The 22,295-nt window shown below is 33.1% G+C and overlaps 2 protein-coding genes across 2 annotated transcripts in view; one reads left to right on the top strand and one right to left on the bottom strand.

Annotated features, from left to right (window-relative positions):
- Nucleotides 1-18,720, bottom strand: part of LOC136983828 (neurocalcin homolog) — an 88,494-nt gene extending 69,774 nt beyond the window's left edge. The window contains exon 1 of the mRNA XM_067280696.1: nt 18,623-18,720. The gene's annotated coding sequence lies outside the window, so the exon portion shown is untranslated. The remainder of the gene's footprint in view (nt 1-18,622) is intronic.
- Nucleotides 10,712-11,992, top strand: LOC136983854 (uncharacterized). Its single transcript, XM_067280721.1, has one exon. It carries the CDS (start codon nt 10,712-10,714, stop codon nt 11,990-11,992), a length of 1,281 nt encoding a protein of 426 aa, XP_067136822.1.
- Nucleotides 18,721-22,295: the final 3,575 nt, after the last annotated feature.

Here is a 22,295-nt window from a genome sequence, read left to right as displayed (position 1 = left end):
TAGCATGCGAAAAACCAGCAGTGCATTCCATCAAACTAATGTCTAAATCAATAGTCACCAGTGCTTGTAAAGATGATAGTAAGAAAGCTCTTCTGATCAGGGTGGCAATGGCGGCATTAACATATCGTGAAGGCTGGAAAGCCTCTGCTGGGATAATATGTGGTACCTTATTAAATTTATGGTGCACCGAGAATTGTGGCCCTTTAGGAGATTTACATATGTGCAAATCTAAGAACGTTATTGCTGCATCTTTCTTTACTCCCAAGTTGATGGAAGAATATACAGTATACTTGAGAGTTTGCTGCATATCCGCAAATGGAATATCCGCAATTGGAATTGGAATCACGAAGCTTACAACGGCAAAACAAGGATCTGGTAATCCCAATGATCATGTGAACTACTGGACAGTAGCGCACATCCTTACCAGGACCAATTTGAGACTTTTAGTCTCCGACAAAGACAAAAAGTTTGTGCTGTGCAGAGAAAATGATTTCTGTGGTCCAAGCATCGTTTGCCATACCTTGGACCTCTTTCTACATGTATTTGCTGTATTTTTAAGCAGCATAATCTTGTCCTGCCACTATCCCCACTTCCAAATCTAAGCAAGCTCATTTGCAATGATCAGGACAAGTTTTCTAGTCTTGAAAAGTCGGGGGTCTATGCTGTACCACTGGAGAATCTTGCAACGGGAGTAACAAGATACATTGGAGCCACAACAAGAATGCTTACTAGCCGCCTTGCGGAACACTAAGAGGATGTTGTGAAGGAAAGGCACACTACAGAACTTACAAAAAAGATACTTGAGCAAGGCTACAACCAGCTATGGTCCCCAATAATTATGCTCAAGAGCTGCAAAAATCGAAAACTCGTTTTTATATGGGAGTCCCTTCTTACTACTACCTTGGATACATCCAACACTCCCACCCTCGACCTGCCCAGTGTATGGGCCATGCTGTATAAGCAGTTAAACAACTATTATTAGCCTCCATTGTACTTATAATGTAAGCCTAGATCCATGCATGCGCCACTTTGCATATTACATAACTTTCTGCTCATTCGATTTCGAATACATTTAAATATTTTTTGCTTGTTCTTAACGGTCTTATCAAATGTTTTTAATTTGAATTATGTGTGTTCTGCTCTTCATTGGATTATTTCTGTTTGTTTTCATTAATTTTCTATATTTGCCTGACGATGACTACTATAGGATCATCAAAAACATTTACAATATAATGTACATATAACACCGATCTTGGTGATTTCTCCTTCCTACTATACAGTATTTGGCATAAATTGGGACAACCTTTCGCTTAATTGGAATAGTAAAAGAAAATTTATTTAGCAATTTTTGATATATTTTAAAGATCTTCCGAAAATACTGTATATCAGCAGTACGTACACTAATGTTGTCTAGGCCTAATGGTTAGCAAAGACAAAGCAATTGTGACTTTCACTCAAGCAATTTGGTCTTTCTGGAGGGGAGTCAGCACAGCAGGTCGTATCACACCACGATCTTGTCTGAGGCAGACCTAAATTCGAGTTACTGACCCTGGTTCAGATTGGATCATCGTTTGTGTAATGATGATATCATGTAATGAACATGATTGGCCAATTTGAACTGGTAATGAACGCTGCTGAGGAGAGATTATTGAGGAACACAATTGGTTAAATTTGAATTAGTGGCATATGCATTTCAAGGAAAAGACTGTTGGCGAAAAACATCATGCAATGTGGCGGACCTGGAATAAAGCTATAACCAGCAAAGCTACTGATTGGTCAGCCGTCAGCTGTCGACAACTATATAAGGCAGACATAGAAGCAAGAAATTCAAGTTTGGATCTGTCTCCATCTCTTAAATATTTGCCAAGATGCCAAGAAATGATTTTACACTTTCAAGTAAAATTGCTTTGCTGGATAAAATTAAAAGCAAGCCATTGAATATAAGTCATTGTAGACTTGCTGATATAACTGGTGTACCAAATTCTACCATTGAGCATCTCTTACAACAAGAAAATCAACTGCATGTGGAGTAGGCATTACAAAAAGAAATTCTACAAACATCCAAAAGAAAGCATGATGGAAAAGATCCTGAAGTTGAAGAAGCATTAGATCAATGGTTTTCTATGGTTAGCGGACGAGGTGTAAATATCAGCAGTCCAGTGTTGAAGGTGAAGTCAGAGGAGATCACTAAAAAGCTAAGCCACAATGATTTTAAAGCAACTAATTGTTGACTGTCTCAATGGAAAGCGAGACACAACATCAAATACAAAAAAGCACATGGCAAAAAGAGCAGTGCAGATAATGTAAGTGCTGAACAGTGGCAAAAAACTAAAATCCCTACGTTTTTAGAGAATTTTTGTTCAGATGTTATTTACAACGCTGACAAAACCGGTCTCTATTATCGTGCTACATCAGATGGCTCCCTGTTATGAGCACATTGCACTGTCAGGGTATAAGAGAGCAATGGACCGCATTACTGTGTTATGCTGTGCATATATGACAGATATCAACAAACAAAAACTACTAATTGTAAGAAAAAGGGCTAAACCTCGATGCTTTAAGGCAATGGTATTCAAACATTTTAACAGTTTGACCCTAAATGGGGTTGCAACCCATAGATTTAATACCACTGGCCTATAGCAATGGTATTCAAACATTTTAACAGTACGACCCCAATATAATTTTCCGCAACCCCATTTGGGGTCACGACCCATAGATTGAATACCACTGCTTTAAGGGGATAAGAATAGAGAGTTACCAGTAGAAGTACCATGCCAACAGTAATGTGTGAATGACTTGTGACATTTTTTCGAAAGTGGCTTACAAGTTGGGACAAAGTTACAACATAAGCAAAGGAAAATTTTGTTGCTTCTTGATAATTGTGCTGCACATCCACATTTAGATAATCTCAAAAATATATGGCTGGAGTTTCTTCCTCCTAATACAACATCCTTAGTGCAACCTATGGACATGGGGGTAATGAAAAATTTAAAGATATTGTATCAAGAAAAATTGGTAAATTACATAATGGAATGTATTGACGAAAACTTAATGACAAGTTCATCAACAGCCCGAGAGATCAGTGCAAAAATTTCCATTTTGCAAGCCATATAGTTTGTTGCTGATAAGTGGCGAGCTATAAAAAGCAGCACAATGCAAAAACTGCTTTGCTGCTTGCAGTTTAAAACCTTTGAATGTTTCTGAAATTTTGAGCAGTGAGAAAAATGATGGCATACTGCAAGTTCCTATCATCAATACTGAAGAATTTTCAACAATGGATGACAATTTACCACGTTATGACGAAAATGAAAACTTCGAGGATACAATTGTTGACATCATCAAATCCAAACGTCAAAAATTTGACAAAGAAAGCAATTAATTCAATTTTTTAACTTACAAAGAAACAGGACATTCCTTTGTACTGATAAGTGATGATTACTCACAGATTCTTTTGGTTTAAGAATATGTATCGTACATTATGCATTAAAATAAATAAGAAATCCTATTGTTATAATTGTGATCTTTATGAATCTGATAACAGCTTTTAATACATATTGATATAATTTAATTATCTATATTTCCATTTATTTTTGAACATTTTCTGTCATACAGAGCATAAATGAACACTTTCAGAATAAATTCTATTAATAATGACAATAAAAATTAAGAATAAATCGTTAATACTGTCAATTATCAGCCAAAAAAATATCAAATACAATTCAATATTAAAAATATTATACATTAAACTAAGCCTGGAATTATAAATTTATTAAATGATAAAGTTGGACTCATCAGGCCATAACTTGGCTAATTAAATAAATACATATAAAATAATTTTGACTAAAGGTAAGCAATTAAGTAACCATCATGTATTAAATTTAACATTATGACCCAATAAATCCAGAATTATCATTTGGTTAAAAATAAATGTAAAAAATAAAATGTTCATTAGAAAACTTAATTATAATTTTAATATTTCTTGTTTTATAGTTTGAGATAATCTAATCTTGTGTCCCTCACTTGTATATTTCTTGTTACATTGTAATAAAATTTAAAATAATTTCAAGTAAATAAATAAAAATAAAATACTGTATTTATATTTCAAAATTAAAACATATATCAAACGACAAACATGGACTTGTAAGTTTTATACAACTTTATCAATTCTTTAAGTGTAAGTTTATCAAATAAAAGTGATTAAATAATATAAGGTTGATGTAAAAATTTCTCCTACTTACACTCAGATTCTATATTATTATAAAACCAACACACCTTATTAATGAGAAAGTTCATTTATTCGGCTAAACAAACATTTTCAACTCACTTGATGGACCATCCTCAGGTTAAAGACGTTCAAAATCTACGCTTCGAACACCAGGTTCAAATTTAAATATAATAAATTAGAACTTATGTAATATATTGAAATTGAATTAAGTAAACCAAATATAACGAAAATATTACAAAAATAGAATAAATAGACTAAAATAAAATAAAATACAAAAATACAATAATTAAACATCCAAATAACATCAACATTTATAGTATCACAGGCTTTTTTCTATTGAGCCTACTGAACGTACTGTACCACCCTACGAGTTCTGTTTTATTATATACTTCCAGGCAGAAGGTAAAATGGTTGCATTCTTATAGTTTAAACATTTTTCCGTCAGGTTAAACCTGTATATTTCACATTTCTTCACTGTTGATGCAAGTGTTGCTGAGTGTATGGGTGCAATGATCCTGGCTTCCTCCCATTCAACCATGAATCCATCTGTCTGTGCTATTTTTGCTAACACTGTTGTATATCGATTTTTTGCTATGTCATACTTATGTTCCCTAGTCCTTTTGTTCAGGTTTCTAGTTGTGATGCCCATATATTCTTTCTCTATCCCCAATTGGCCATTCTTGTATGGTATTGTGTAAACTCCTGGCCATTCACTCCCTTTGATCCTATCTTTGTCATTTCTCAGTAATGTATATATGGTGGGAGCTCTTTTGTATAGAATAGTATTGTTTTTGTAGTTCACAATTTCCTTCATAACAGAGGATAGATGTTTATTATATGTGAACTTTGTGATATTGCTGTCTCCTTCATGTTTTTTCTTGTTCTTTCTAGGATCATTGTATGCAGTAATTAGGAATTGTATAGTTCTTGCTCCAAATCCCAAAACTTTAGCTACATCTTTAATTCTATTCAGCTCTTCTAATGTATCTTGTATGTTAGAGCAATATTGAAAGGCTCTTCTAATTTCTGAAATTTTGTAGACCTCTTTAGATTGTTCAAAATTGTTCTCTGATAGATGGCATCTGTAAGTTTCTCGTCAAAAATGCAAATGGAGAATGTTGAGGTGCACAATCATAAGTGAAAGGATATTCTGCTTGGCAATACAAAGTTTTTAAATATATCACTTTCTCCTGGCTAAATTTGCACATGTGCCCTTTATGATTATCAATCTGGTATAAAATCATCATTATAAGAGATGAAAAATGGTGCCTGTATGTCAAATTAAAACACAAAAGTTCATGATCAGGTGTCAATCAAACAGCACAGGACATACCAAAACCAGAATTGCATCAGTGTAAGGTTATACTGTGTATTTGGTGGCAAGTTCACAGACCAGTCCTTTGAGAGATGCTTCTACAGAATTCCAATACAGTCTCTTCAACCTTTAAAATTCCCGGTACATAAGACGACAGTCAACACATAAACTAACGTTTAAACTTACGGACCCCGAATATAAGAGCAGACTTCGATAACACCAGACTCATTAAGAAGTCGTTTAAGACGGACCACATTCAGGGCTTTGGAGACTCTTGAGATTTACAAGGCTACCAAAATCGGGGAAATGTATTAATTTCAAGGAAAGTAACGTATTATCGTACGCGTGGCGATATGCCTCTGAGATAACATCCGCAGTGGTAATCATGTTTTATTCCTGTCTATTAAATTTACGATGTAGCATTCGTCATTACTGCACGCGGGATATTCGATTTTTTTGAATTTCGAAAGCGTTCGATTCTTTTCGCATTCCATGAATCAACGAACCTGACGAAGACCTCGGTGGAGGATCGAAAAACGTTAGTTTATGTGTTGACTGTCGTCTTATGTACCGGGAATTTTAAGGTTGAAGAGACTGTATTGGAATTTATTTGTACCGGTAATCACGGGTGATGAAGATTGTGCTATCTACAGAATACCACTATAACTTCTGAAATCTAAATTGCACTCAAGTTGCAATATTTAGCTGATGTTACTCCCACACTAAGCAGCCACAGATGAACATTGTCTGCCCTTCCTCTTGACAAGAACCACATCACCCAACAGAAACTGTTGGAATGCCTATAAAGCTCATTTCAATGTAATGACTATAAGTTCTGGGATTATGTAACAGGGGCATTTCAATTAGCCACACTACTGCATGGAGAGGCTGCTGAACATTGCAGGAGCTAACTAACAAGATACAGAAGTGATCACAATTTGCCTTCCTTGATTAGAAAATCCTCCAAAGTACCAGAGAGTTTGACTCTACAATATTTCATAGATGCCATTGGAGGTGCTGACACACAGCAGAATCTTAGAATTGATGATAAAGATCTTAAGAGTACAGTAGTTCTGGGCAATGAAAACTGAGGCAACTCAACAATGAATGAAGAAAGACTGCTGGATAATTAGAGGAACTTTTGTGGAAAATAAGGAAAAGTGCATTGGCAATGAACTTTACAAAGAAGACTAGAGAAATTACAAAAAGTGTCCAAGAACATAGGAACCAGAATCGACAAATGAAATGTTCAAGTGCAATAAAGAAAGCCACTTTTGGAAAAGATTCCCACTGCTCCAAAAACAAAGCAGCAATCATCTGCTTAAATGTAAATCCCAGAGAAACTAGAGCAGAGCTATCTCAAAAGGCTGAGACTGCCATGTGAAAAATGCTCCACTTAGTTTTCAAATTTCATCCTATCATGGAGGTTATTATGGAGTGTTTGTGGCAGGATCAATCAATAGAACTCTTTGCAGGATGGTAATCTATTCTGGTACTAAAGTAATTCTAATTTGAACAGATATTTCCCAAGAATTGAATAATCAACCTTTATGCATGGCTGACTATTTCTTTAAGAACAGCAACTGGAGACAAAAATCACTGTGCATGGAAAGCTAGAAATTTTCATTGTTTTCAGAATAATAGTTTACAAGCACATGATCCATGTGGCTGGTATAACTAATCTCTGCATTTTAGGGTTAGACTTTCTAATGAGAGAACTACAAAAGTAGCTTCAATTTGTTTTTTGGTTGTTTAAAGCACTATATATTTAGTATCAGTCAGACATTCTGACTTTCCAAAGTACAAGTATAGATTACAATAAAATCAAATTTTTTGATTGACATAACCCTGATGATGTTGCAAAATAGAAAAAGCAGATAATGATTTTGAAACATGAGTTTGAAAATGAATGTAAAGTACAGTACATGTACACTGAACAAAATGCGAGCAGCAGTGATAAAAGTGAAAATACCACAAGAGGGAGTAACTTTTTATTTGAAAAAATACAACAAAATGGAGAAAAATTCATCTCTGTCAAAGGTGAAAAGATAACCATAAAATACAGTAGAACCTTGATTATCCAGACTAATTGGGCATGAAGGTAGTCCGGATAAGGAAAAATCCAGATAATCGAAAAATAATACTGTACTGTATTTAAATCGTGATCAAATTTTCAAGAAACAAACATTTGTTTTGAATTTGGACTACTACTGACCAGCACTAACACTGCCTATTGTTTAAAGGCCCTCTGGTGGCGCAAGAAGACTGATTTTATAAAATAAAAAGCAGTTGAAACTGTCAAACTTTTATTCATAAAAATGCAAACTATTTATCGTTTTATGACGAGTAAAATTTTTTCGTCACGTTCACGGCTTTTAAGTAATGCATAAACCTTCAAGGCACAAGGGCCCCTTGGACCGTAAGGCCGTAGGCGGTGGCCCACTTCACCCATGCCTTACACCACCCATGGCCATAGAAATGATGTAATTTGAATATAAATTATTTATAAATATGTATGTCAAGTTATATTTTTATTACGACGCAAAATGTATTAAAAAGTTTAGGACCACTGTGCCGGATATGTTGTTGGGACAAAACAAGTTATGCATTCCATCACGTACATAAACAGTGTCGCAATTGCCAAGTGCAAATCAGCAAATTTGTAAAATTTTTGTTTATTTTGAACAATCCGGATAATTGAGGTCTGGATAGTCAAGGTTCTACTGTACACTAACTGCCATCTGTAAAGAATAAAATTCAATATGCAAATACAAAGTATCATAGAACATGGTAGCATTCTATACTGAAGCACTGACATGTGTTAATGTCAACTTTGACCTTTAATATCTCCATGACCAATGAGCTGATTTGGATAAAATTTAAAATACAGTATTTAGAGGAGTGGTTCTTAACCAGTGTTCTGCAAACGTACCTCGAGTGTTTCACAAAAGAAAAGATTTTCAAGTTTTTATTCAAATTTATTTCCATTGCTATATTTTTAGATAATTCCACGTTTTTATTTTATTTAATATATTAAAGTTTCTTAATGGCTTGTGAGCACTAAGATTGGCTTTACTTTACCACTAGACTTATTACACTACCACAGGACATCAAATTAGATTTAGAAAAACACTATTTTATTTTCAGAATGCATTTCGAACATGGAGTCCCTCATCAGCTTTTTTGCTACAAAATTAATAGGAGGTTAACAATTTTTAAAAGTACCATAATTGACAGGAATGAAAAAAGGCTGTAGACTTACATTTAACATGTCAATTCGATGTTTTGAACATTAAAAGATTAAACATGCAATAAAACAAAAAATTTTACATAAGAAAGGGTAAGGTTGATACAATAACACAATAATAAACTGAGATACTGGTAAAACAGTATAGTAAAAATATACATTGTTAAAACAAACTAATAAGCAGATTCACAGTAACACGAATAAAGTAATAAGATGATTCGAACCACATTCCAGAATAGCCATCACCCTCTCCCCTATCCATTTTCACACTTCTCCCCCTCCCCCCATGCCCCTCTGGTCAAATATGCATACACTCAAACCTGTTTTTGTGCGGTCTTTTTTTGTGCGATTTTTTTACTTGTGCGAGTTGTTTTGTGCAATTTTTTGTGTGCGGTATATAAATTTCAATCAAATTGGTATACTGCACAAAAATAATTGCACAAAACACATTGCATATATAAAAAATTGCACAAAAGAAGACCGCACAAAAACAGATTTTAGTGTGCCACGATTAGTTTATTGCTTCATTGTTTCCTGAAAATAATAAACATGGAATTTCTTATCAATTTTTGAATGTATTGATGTTAATGCTCTGTGTAATAAAAAGTATACAAGTGGTGTTCCATGGCCTCAGAAAGGTTGAGAACCACTAATTTAGAGTCCACGATGAATAATATGGACCAGTGGCGTGCCGTGACATTTGATGATAGGGAAGCTGTGTTTCTGTGAGAAGCCGACTTACAGGGCAATCAATTAATTGCGCGTCAGGGCCCATTCGTATTCGTTTGTTCGATAAGCTAGTAAAAACCTGTACTCTTGTTTAAATGTATTTTTAATAGATTATCTGACATACTTAATAAATAAGAAAGTCAATATAATTAACTTCGTTATTAGATTCAATAAATTCCCTATGCCCTCTAAATGCCAATTCTTGCTTTGAGAGAAAACATATAACATCTATTAATTTAGATATATCTATTAATCGTAATTATCTTGTTATAATTTTCAATATTTATTTTATATCGTCTACCAATGTTAAATTCTATTCCGCTTTGATTTCCAAATTGCTTCAATTTTACCAAAGGAATCGTCATTCGTCATAAATTTTATCACCTAAAACTAACGTTTTCGGCCCAATTTATGGGCCATCTTCAGGTTACAGCTGTTCGATTCCGATACAAAATCGAACACATTCAAAATTAAACCAAAATAGAACATACGTTTAAATTAAACCAATAGAACAAGCATCAGTACAAAATAATAAATAACAAAAATTAAAATAACACGAAAAATGTAAATGAAATTAAAATACAAATAAACTACTGTGACTGGCCGTCAATCTTAAGGAACCATTCGATTTGCATTAACCCAGAAGCCTACTGAGTGACGGCAGACTCATTATCACGTGTGTTACGTCTTACTATGTATTTCCAGGATGACGGTAACACCGTCGCATCCTTATAATTTAAACATCTGCCAGCCAAACTCGCTCTGTAGATTTCACATTTCTCAGTTATGGACGACAGCGTTGGCGAGTGTACTTTTACAAGAATTTTGGCATTTTCCCATTCTACCACTGAACCATCTGCTTGTGCCATTTTGGATAACGCTGTTGTGCACCTGTTTTTTGTGACATCGTACCGATGCTCCTTTATCCTCACTCCAAGGTTTCTATTAGTGACACCTACGTAGTCCCTATCGATTCCCAACTGGTCATTTTTGTAGGGAATTGCATATACTCCCGCCTGTTGTTTGGATTTGCAAAAATACTAAAAACAGTAAAGAAATCATACCGGTTGTAGAGAAATGTAAAGGACCAACCTACATTTTGGAAAAACGTATGCATAGGCATTTAACACCACTTATTGAAGACTACCAATTTGTCGTAAAGGACCCGTTTAGTTTGGTTAATAACCTGCATGATATGTCGTTAATGGATAATGAGATTGGGACTGTTATGGATTACGAGAGTATGTTTCCATCAATAAATCTTACCTCATGTTTTGATGAGTTAGTGAACCTGTTATGTGGGTTGCACCCAAAAGCATACAAGCACAAAAAAGATTTAGAGATAATGGTAGATCTAATATGCTTTCAGTCATTTTTCAGTTTCCAAGGTAAAGTTTATAAGCAGTTAAGAGGGGTCCCAATGGGCAGCCCGATGTCTGGCCTGCTCTGTGAATTGGTAGTGAGAAGGATTGAACGCATGACAGTTTTCAACTATAATGAACACATAATCATGTACAAAAGATATATAGACGATGTTCTAATTATTTGGAAGAATGACACAATGATACAGCGATTCCTAGACCAAGTGAACTCTAACCAACATGGCTTGAAACTTAACCTTGAGCAAGTTAGTAACAAAGAGCTACACTTCTTGGACGTTGGCATTGAATTTAAGAATGGAGCTTTATGCACGAAGGTGTACATCAAGCCCACACATGATCCGATGTATATTCCGGCGAGTTCCAATGACCCAACGGTTTATAAATTATCCGCATTTAGGGCCCTAATCAGAAGAGCGTTTTTATATTGCTCAAATATAATGGACACGATGAATGAGCTGGGTAGAATCAAAGAGATAGCAAAGGAGTTAGGGTTTGGAACAAGAACTATAGAACGTTTAATAGCGGCGTACATAAAGCCTAGGAGCAGTTCTAAGAAGAAACCGGAGTCTGGGGGTAACTTCACAAAGTTTACATATAATAAATGTCTCTTCCCGATTATGAAGCAAATAGCGAGGCACAAAAACGCCAGTTTAATATGCAAAAGGGCCCCCACAGTGTATAGGTTGATTAGAAATGACAAAGAAAGAATTGGTGTTAAAGAACAGGCGGGAGTATATGCAATTCCCTACAAAAATGACCAGTTGGGAATCGATAGGGACTACGTAGGTGTCACTAATAGAAACCTTGGAGTGAGGATAAAGGAGCATCGGTACGATGTCACAAAAAACAGGTGCACAACAGCGTTATCCAAAATGGCGCAAGCAGATGGTTCAGTGGTAGAATGGGAAAATGCCAAAATTCTTGTAAAAGTACACTCGCCAACGCTGTCGTCCATAACTGAGAAATGTGAAATCTACAGAGCGAGTTTGGCTGGCAGATGTTTAAATTATAAGGATGCGACGGTGTTACCGTCATCCTGGAAATACATAGTAAGACGTAACACACGTGATAATGAGTCTGCCGTCACTCAGTAGGCTTCTGGGTTAATGCAAAACGAATGGTTCCTTAAGATTGACGGCCAGTCACAGTATTTTATTTGTATTTTAATTTCATTTACATTTTTCGTGTTATTTTAATTTTTGTTATTTATTATTTTGTACTATGCTTGTTCTATTGGTTTAATTTAAACGTATGTTCTATTTTGGTTTTATTTTGAATGTGTTCGATTTTGTATCGGAATCGAACAGCTGTAACCTGAAGATGGCCCATAAATTGGGCCGAAAACGTTAGTTTTAGGTAATAAATTGTTTGTTCTCAGCAATAAGGTGTATTGTATGTTTCTACTGTATTCATTAAGAAGCTGAGTCTGAGCAGAAGATAAATTTTATCGTCAAAATGTCGAAATTTTTTTGTTGACGTATTTATATTTAATTTAGGCATCGGTCTTTCTCTTTTAATGTTTTCTTTTTTATTATACGGTCTTGAGCCAAAACTTTTTTAAAATAAATTTTTGAATCACTAGCCACGATATAAGGGCTAAAATTAAAATTATCAGAAAAACTTACTTGGTAAAACAAAATGTGTGACGAATATACATACCTAGTACAAAAAATTCTTCAATTGTATGAATATACTTTTAAAGAAACTTATAATTAAATATAACTTTGTGAAGAAACGTACATAAAAATAACAAAATATTCTTTACTTTTTAAATCTTAAAACAATCCACTTAGTGAAATAGCTCCCTACGAGTGGCTAATGAATGGAATCAGAGACGGTCCAGGTAGGTGTGTGCGTGCCAAATCCCGAGAGTGCCGATACCGGTCAATGTCAAATGCCTCTTTTGTCGCGTCACTAGTATATATCACAGGACGCGACAGGGTTGTTGTAGATTTTAAACGTTTCTCACCATAGCTGTAAAAATCTAAATATGTTAAACTTAACAGATTGTCCGTCGTTTGTTTTCTAACTAATTCGTTTTAGGACCGAGTGTTCACGGAAATTTCCAAAATTTACAACTTTTCGGTCACTCTCATTGAACTGGAAAAATTTCTGTCTTTATTACATCTAATAAGACAGAAATTTTTCCAGTTCAATGAGAGTGACCGAAAAGTTGTATATTACAAAGAGATCAGACTCCACTGTACTCGGCAAGAGATCGGTTCGGTTAAGCTTCTGTTTAAGTAAAATTTCGGCTCTTTCATCGGGGTTTTATTTATGTTTCTAATTCCCTAATCGCTTAATTATTTAACTACTTCTTAAGTAGAAATAAGTTGAAACCAGTTACTTTGTATTTGAATATCTGTAGTCTCGGGAAAGAAGTGGAAAGAAATTTTTATGACAACCGATACATAAATCATAAATTTAAGGAAAATAAATTCTAGAGCTTTTTTTGTACCTTTGTACGTCTCGTTCATTAAATCTGGTTGTAAATGATGCCGCCAAAGTAACAGTTAATTTTTTAACACTGTACTAGAATTGTACGCATTTTTTCTCCATCCTCTTACAGATGGGGCATACTAAATCGTAATATCACCGGTTTAACATTGAAATCTGTAAGTAATATAAGATGGGAGAGCAGAATAAATGTATCAAATATTTTAATGGATTTTTTTTAAACTCCTGTCAACTATACAGAACTATCATAAAAACATACCAGTAAATTCCTATCGGTTGGGTTAAGTTATAAATCTAGTCTAGGGTGGGCAACCTTTTTTATAACGTGGGCCAGAATAAATTTTACGTTTTTTCCGCAGGCCGTAGTAGTTAATTGACGCCTTCTTGTGACTCGTAAATTTTTAGTCTGTAAATATGAAATAAATAAATAAAAAGTTAATTACTACATTTATTTCTCTTATCGTTTTTCGAAAATTACAAAGAATTGGAAAAATAACTATTAATTAGTTATTTTTACAATTTAATAATCTATTAAAGATCTCGTGGACTGGATAGAAACTTTTCGCAAGCCGTAGCTGGCCCGTGGGCCAGGGGTGTCCGCCGTTGATCTAGTCTACTCGTGATTCACATAATCAGGCAAGGGCGGCCAAATATCTAGCAGGCAGACGGCTAACAGCCCACAACCGGTCCAGGATATAAAATTAGAAGCTTTATGCGCGTGTTACTTCTACCAGCTAAACCGTGACGTTGGTGCTCTGTAAAGCGCATGCGCCAATGCCTATAATCTGGCTGCTTGGAAGATGACAGGCAGGCGGCTAACAGCTCAGAACCGGTCCGGAATATAAAATTAGATGCTTTATGCATGTGTTGCTTCTACCAGCTAAACCGGGTGAGGGTGGTGCTCTGTAAACCGCATGTGTCAATGCCTATATAATCTGGCTGATTGGAAACTGACCCGGTTTCGACATTTCTTCCACCACCGAATTATTCGAATATACAATAGCAATCTTATCATTTTTTCACATGTAGTATAGAAATTTGTAAAAGATACATAATGCAGTTATAATAAAATATTAATTTTAATTAATGCAAAGTACGTTAAAATATGAAAATTTATATTTTATAAAATACAAGGGAAGGTCATTGGAAGGTGGAATCGGCGCTTCCATCGCTTCCAATGACGGCATGCCACTGATACGGACATCTTAAATTTTGAATATATCCATTGGATCATTTTGGACTTATGCAATACATTTTTTGCTAGATTTACAACATTTATCTAGATTTATTAGATTTTGTGAAGAAGTTGTTTTATTTACGAGAGAGAATAGCAACACTAAGCTATTGAACAATCTGGAAGGAGCCTGCATATGTTTAATAATTTATTTGAAATCCTGACCACCACCTATTTTCCCATTTAAAGGTTTTATTTAAAAATATTAAATATTTATAAATTAATAATCCATTTTTTAATTTTGACATATTAATGGTCAATCAGTTATCTCTTAATATACTGTACTACAGGCTATCACATAACTGTCATGTAAAAATAGAATTATCATGTTATCTCAGATAATTATCACACATAATGGTAAAAAGTGCCAACTTTAACCCTTAATAACTATTCTTTTATTGTTCATTCAATTATTATATGGCATGATTTATTGCAAGCTATCATGTAACTGGCAAATGACTGTAGATGAATATAGAAATATGAAAACTATTATATTATGAAATTATTGATGACTGAAAAATACTTAAAATCCCATAAAAAACTGGTGAAACCAGGTTGAAAAGTAAAGCATAGCCAAATCATCTAAATAAAAAAAACTTTTTAAAATTGTGGCATAATGAATACAAAACACCTTGGTATTTCCAGCAAACAAGTAAAATTTAATAAAATAAAAACGTTTTCGACTATTTTTAATAGTCCTCTTCAGTTAGACTCTTTAAATTGAAAATGGAACATAAAATAGAATGCTTCTTTAAAAAGAAATAGAACAAAAATAGAATGCCAGCAATAACATCATGGACAGTACTTGCCAGTACACTTGGACAGTACTTTACTGACATCCTTCGCAAAAGAACAAGATATCAATATTTATTGGGATAAAGCTTCCATAATTAAGACTGCCACTAACAAACATCTTATTAAATACATTGAAAAACTCGAGATTTTCAAGGCGCATAATACCAGAGGTTGCATCAACCATAGAGATGCTAATAGTCTTTCTAGTGCATGGAAATCTTTTTACTACAACAATTAATTATATTAATACTTTGTTTTATTTTACTGTTTAATTTGTACTATTTTTATGTTACTTTTATTTCATGTTATTTTTATTTTATTATTTTTAAATTTAAATGATGTTATTGCTGGCATTCTATTTTTGTTCTATTTCGTTTTAAAGAAGCATTCTATTTTATGTTCCATTTTCAATTTAAAGAGTCTAACTGAAGAGGACTATTAAAAATAGTCGAAAACATTTTTATTTTATTAAATTTTTACTTGTTTGCTGGAAATACCAAGGTGTTTTGTTTTCTTTCTGTTTATATTCCAGTAAGTGTTTTATTTTATTATTGTGGCATAAGAATACTGGAAGCAGATTTGACAGTAAGATTCAACATGTGAATAAAATGCACATTACACAGACTAAAACTACAGAAAGTTTTGGATGAAGCAATGTTGCCATCATAATAAATTGAAAAAATAAGCATCATCACAGAAAAAACTTCAAGCTTACATTGTGCTTAATATTGCATAAAGGTGTTCTTATGTTCAGCCAAATTATTATAGGTGTAACAACATTAAATACCACCAACAAACCTTTATAATTAAACTAGCATATATATTTTTAATATACTTTGACAAACACTTTTGATCTAATTGGGATCTGCTTCAGTCAAAACATTTTAAATGCTTGGTGCCAAAAACCTAACTTGCCCATTTTTCTAGAAAAGATGAACAACAAGAGATATTACTTCTTCCTCTAAGTTGAGCAAGAAAGCCATCACACTACTCATTTTTTTCACGTCCATTTAACTATTTGTTAAGGCCACATTTTAACCATAGTGTATAGAAAATCCTCTTATTGACCAATTTTTATACCAACAGTCAAGGGATCTTAACACCTTTAAATTGCTGCCTTTAAGGCCCTAATCAAGTGTGAATATACACACCTCTAACATCTGTGACAGAATAAAAAAACTAAACTACATCACAGACTACTAAGGAACACTGCTACCCTTTCATCATCATCAGAGTCTGATGAATAAGTAGTATCCTTGCACACCTCCACAAACAATGAAGACAAGGGTTACAAATCATTGGATACAACCAACATCTTGCTAAAATATATAAAGAAATAACCAGAGCCACAACACCAAGGCTGTATTTAGAAAGAATCCATCTGTATACTCTTTACTTACAAATGCAAAAGATCCCATAGATAAAGAACATATGCCAGGGGTTCTAAGATGTAATGTGTTGAACTGCAAAGGAGGCTATATTGAAAAATAGCATCATTGTGATTGTTTTATATCTATAACGTCTAAAACATAATTAGATCAAAAACTTTTGTTGCCTACCTCATAAAAGTCAGTTTTTGAAATTTGCTGAAATTTCAAAAACTAAATCATGTGATCTCTGACAATGAGATTGTGTTCCATCCTTTTTAAATTTGTATTATTCCAATTTTTATTTTATTTTTGAATATGTAAACCCGAGGATGATCTTTGAATATTGTTGAAAATATGTTACTCATTAAAGTTTTCTTATTTGCTAAATTTTTGTTTTTTTAGAAGTGTTTATCCAGTTTTTGAAAGATTGCTATATTTTTATTGAACTACATACAATCCCATACTGTAGTTCCTAAATCTGAGTTTGATTTAATTTTAATGTTATTTCTTTTATACAGAATACCCTTTATTATAAATTTGTACATATGCTAGTCCAATTATTTTGACATAAAAAAAAAAATAATATTCTCATTTATATAAAATCATAGAAAAAACAAACAGATAAATGAGTATTTTTAAAACTATCACAGAACGTAGACACCTCATATACAATCTATACATTCAATATTAGGTATTCACATTTTATACAAGCGTATTGAATACATTTTAAATGTATTGAATATTAAATGAATAAAAAACATGTTCTACAATAACTTTTGAAACCAAATAATTCCAAAACTATTCATAAACACTTTTTCAGAACATATTTTACTTAATATTTTCAAATAGTGTTTCATCCATTAGCACACAAACCACAAAAACAGATGCAAAAATGCTCAAAAATATTGGAAAAAAAAAAACCGCCTATATCTGCTTTTGAATGCAATGTGACAAAAAGAACAAGATAAATGAACCAAAAAATTTTGTTTCAAAGGCAGGAAATCAATTTATCATCATTTTTCCTCAGAAGAACTTCAATAATACTAAAATGATCTTTCATTTTATCAATATCTTCATATAGCAAATTACTTTTCCCTTTCATAAAATATATTTATAAAATTACTTACTTCATATCTAATACCTTATTTAAGCGTTACACACGTAAAATTTTTCTAGCACAATTTACGTAAGAAAACACGTCGACGCACGGTATTTTAAATTACGAAGCACGACGTACGACAATAACCGTTACCTTAGGACCCGAACCTAGCTACCGGCCGTTCGAATTTAATAAATCTTCGTACAAATTTTTTTCATTTTTAAAATACATTTTCTTAGTATATGCAGCACACAGCCACCTCTTATGACACACCATTTGAGAATAATTGCTTTATTTAATGTTAATATTTCATTAAATAGATCCAATTAGAATAGTTAACATCAGCATCTTTAATAATACTGCATTTAAAACAGATTCTGACGAATAGACACCTCATATACAATCTATACATTCAATATTGGGTATTCACATTTTATACAAGTGTATATAATTTTTAAAATATAAATGTTGATACATGTTAACTATAGCACAGTTTTACCAACTCGGGTACGTATATAATTAAAAAGTGATAATATAATTGTAAGTGTTTAATGCTTAAATCAAATAAAATGTGTGTAGTTGTGCGAAACTTTAATTATTCAATTAAAAACATAAAGTTAAAAATCACTATTAAATTCAATATGGCGGATAATATCAATTTCGTGTCTTAAATATCATTTATTACAATATAAAATAATAATATTGATTATTAAAATTTATTAAGCTATCTTATACTTTATAAATAATACAAATATATTTTTTCACTGACCGTTTTAACTTAAAAATACGAGAAAAGTTAATGCTGCTTTTTCTCTTGATTACTAATCGATTATTATATACTTTCGGCGAACGGTCAGTGGCCATCTGGTGTCTGAAAGAATAAATATTATTATTTCACTCCCCTCGACTTTTTTTGAAATTGGTTTGTGCTTTAATTTTGTTAATGAAAAATTCGCTAAATGAGATATTTATTATAATTAAATCGACATTATAAATGATTTTGAAACATTAAAATTACAGTTAATTCTGTCAGAGCGCAGATCCGTTCGTGTTAAGGATCTGACACAAATTTACTTGTTCCATTGTTATCAAATATATATTTATTACATCTACTAGTAAAGTAAGTTACATCGAGAAAACTGGAAACGATGTTTCTCGATGTGGTTAGCCTGGGCGAGCAGATTGAGCAGTAATATGTAACAAATAAAAGATTATAAGTGATTTATTGTTGATAAAATAAAAAAATATCGTGGAAGTACAGATAAAAAAAGAAAAGTGTAATACTGAAAAAATTAAATTAAACTAAAGTAAACGAAACTAAACTAAATAAACTATTATAATAAATTAATAAATTATTTCGCATTTAAGCGGGAAAAGTCTTGGATAAATTGAAGTCGCTTGTTAAAAGTGGCCACGTTTGTGATTTTGTCCAGTCTCGATTAAAGAAACTGTCTCATTCAATCTTTGACAATCCTGGACAGGTCAAATCTTGTGCTCCAAGTCCAGAAGGTTCCAGAACAATGCCACTACTACAAAGTGCTAGCGAGATATTCCAGAAAGTTCCAGAATATTTTGATTGAAGAAAATTGTGGAAAATTCCCCCTTATTAAAGATAGTGAAAAGTGCCATCTAATGGGGATGAGACAGTACTACCACTACAACCGCTGTAACAGCGAGAGCAAGTGCAGTATGTGACGGCCGTCCACATAGGACGTAAACCTGTTTGTTTTTTCTTTGAACTCGAATAACTTTTCCATGGTTCAGTCTAAATTCACCAAACTCAGCAAAAATATGGATTTATATTTTTGCTTTTGGATTTATATTTCAAAAAACAGCACCCAAAAATGTCAAAATACTTTTTTGTTATTGAATGTCAAAGAGGCGAAAGTCGACATTTTCCTTTTTTTTATTATGTCTTATCTCAGAAATAATTATATTTTCCAGAAATTATTTTATACACATGCCAGGCTAGATTGCCACCTATCCGGGTTTGACCTGGAGACTCCGGGTTTCACTGAGTTAAGGACGAAAATTTTAAATACCAAGATTTTTTAAATGCTGCAAAACACGTAAATGTAGAATTAGACGCCGATAAATTATATAATGACATCTGTCTTCTTAAAAATATCATTCCTTCCACCAAATCGCTCCATTTGCCAACTGATAAAAAATGGATAAAAATATTTTCCTCTAATGTTTTCACTGAACTACCCAAACTTGTTGGTAAGATTCTATCGATTCCTATAAGTAATGCATACGTGGAACGAATTTTTTCGATTATGGGAAATACCTGGACAGACAACCGTAACAGGATGAGGGTTGAGATAGTAAAGGCAGAATTATGCGTAAAGCTTAATTTTGACACGAGCTGTCGAGAATTTTATGAATTCTTAAGAAAGCCAGAAAATGCGGATCTTGTAAAGCTGCGATGTCAAACAGGAAATATACATGGAATAAATAAATAATACTACATAAATAAATAATTAATTACACTTATACCATTTTGTATCTTGCATATTTTTATATTTATTTGTCTGTATTTATTTTATACGTAAATTGTTAGATTTGTTTTTTATTAGTTCTTAGTTTTATTAGTTTTTTATTATAAACTACTTTGTGATTATTAGAATTGTATTAAATTTGTAGAAAATTGAGTTTTGAATTTGTTAATTTATATAAATAAAAAAATTGTATTTGTATACATATGGGTTTTTTTTTGTTTGTTTGTTAAATCATCGTCTCCGGGTGAGACTAAGTAATGAGGTGGCAACCCTAATACCAGGATTCCACTGAACATTTTGTCATTAAAATCATCAAAACCTAACGTGAGAATTTTTTGAAAAACTCCGAAACTAAACCGTAAAAGTCATCACAGAAGCCTGAGCTCGCTTACTGCTCGCTCAGGCAAAAATAAATACGATTGTTTATTCGGTTTAGAAAAAAACGCGCAGGAAGAAGCGTCGAGAATCTAATCCGGATTCATCTACTGAAGCTTTTCTTACATCGTAGTCTAAGAGATACAAAAGGCCTGATATAAAAAAGGAAATCTACCTTATAACTCCTAAATTTACAAAGAAAACAAATGAAACTTTTGAAAAACTAATTTATAATATAAATAAAATACCAATCTTAATACAAATTGTATATCGGTGTACCTACGCTATAATAAATCCTTATAGAAAAGAAGATATTGAATTTTCAGTGGCGTGCCGTCATTAGAAGCGGTGGAAGCGCCGCTTCCACCTTCCAATGACCTTCCTAGTATTTTCTAAAACATAAATTTTCATATTTTAACGTACTTTGAATTAATTAAAATTAATATTTTATTATAACTGCATTATGTATCTTATTAAAAAATTTTATACTATATGTGAAAAAAACGATAAGATTGCTATTGTATATTCGAATGTCAGTGGCGGAATGGAAGCGCATACGAGACAGCTTCCACGGCGAGAATAACTGAATAGTGTAAAGCAGCCAGAGGGCATTGGCGCATGCGCTTTACAGAGCACCAACCTCAGCCGGTTTAGCTGGCGAAAGCTACACAAGTGTAACGCTTCCAACGATTCTATCCCTTAGCCACTGGGTAGGGAGCTATCTGACTAAGTGAATTGTTTAAGATTTAAAAAGTAAAGAGTATTCACTGTTATTTTTATGTACGTTTTTTTTGCAAAGTTATATTTAATTATAATTTTCTTTTAATTGTACTGTAATTATATTGACAGATTTTCAGACATAAAAGCGAAGTTGAGGCCGAAGTTTTAAACACGAAAACGTGTACGTCGGACGTTCGGCGCCACTTTCCTGTAAGCCTAGAAGTTTGACAATGGTGTTTGGAAAGTCAGTGAAATCATGCCCGACATTCCAAGCGCCATTGTCAAACTTCTAGGCTTACAGGAAAGCGGCGCCGAACGTCCGACGTACACGTTTTCGCGTTTAAAACTTAGGCCTCAGACCTCGCTAAAATCTATAGAATTTTTATCACTTTTAGATGTTTTTCATAATATTAAAATTATTAACAATTTTTCCAAGCGTGTTTTAATTCTTTAAATTAAGTAAATTTTATGGAAAATTTTTTTATTTATGTAAATTACGTAGCGAATCTCAATAATTATAATCGTGTCCGGACTATATTGACAAGTAACTCTTAAACATAAAACATATATAATTAATGTCGATCCGAACAAAGACGTACTAAAAGAATTATATGATTTAATATCATTAATTTTTACGGTACCATCTACCAGTGCATCTATTGAGCGCAGTTTTTCGACCACGAAGCAAATTCATACATTGGCCAGGAACACTGGGTCGGAGGAAAAATTGTGGTCGCTAGCGTCGCTTTCGATAGAAAAAGTGCTTTCAAATACGTCGATGGAGTCGACGACCAGCGACTTTTATGATAAAGTAATTAAGGACTTTGCGGAAAAAATCGCCGAATA

The sequence above is a fragment of the Centruroides vittatus genome, unplaced genomic scaffold, assembly GCF_030686945.1.
Source record: "Centruroides vittatus isolate TY-2023 unplaced genomic scaffold, ASM3068694v2 contig_89, whole genome shotgun sequence".
Taxonomy (NCBI): Eukaryota; Metazoa; Arthropoda; class Arachnida; order Scorpiones; family Buthidae; genus Centruroides; species Centruroides vittatus.
This window is presented reverse-complemented; position numbering and strand designations above follow the sequence as displayed.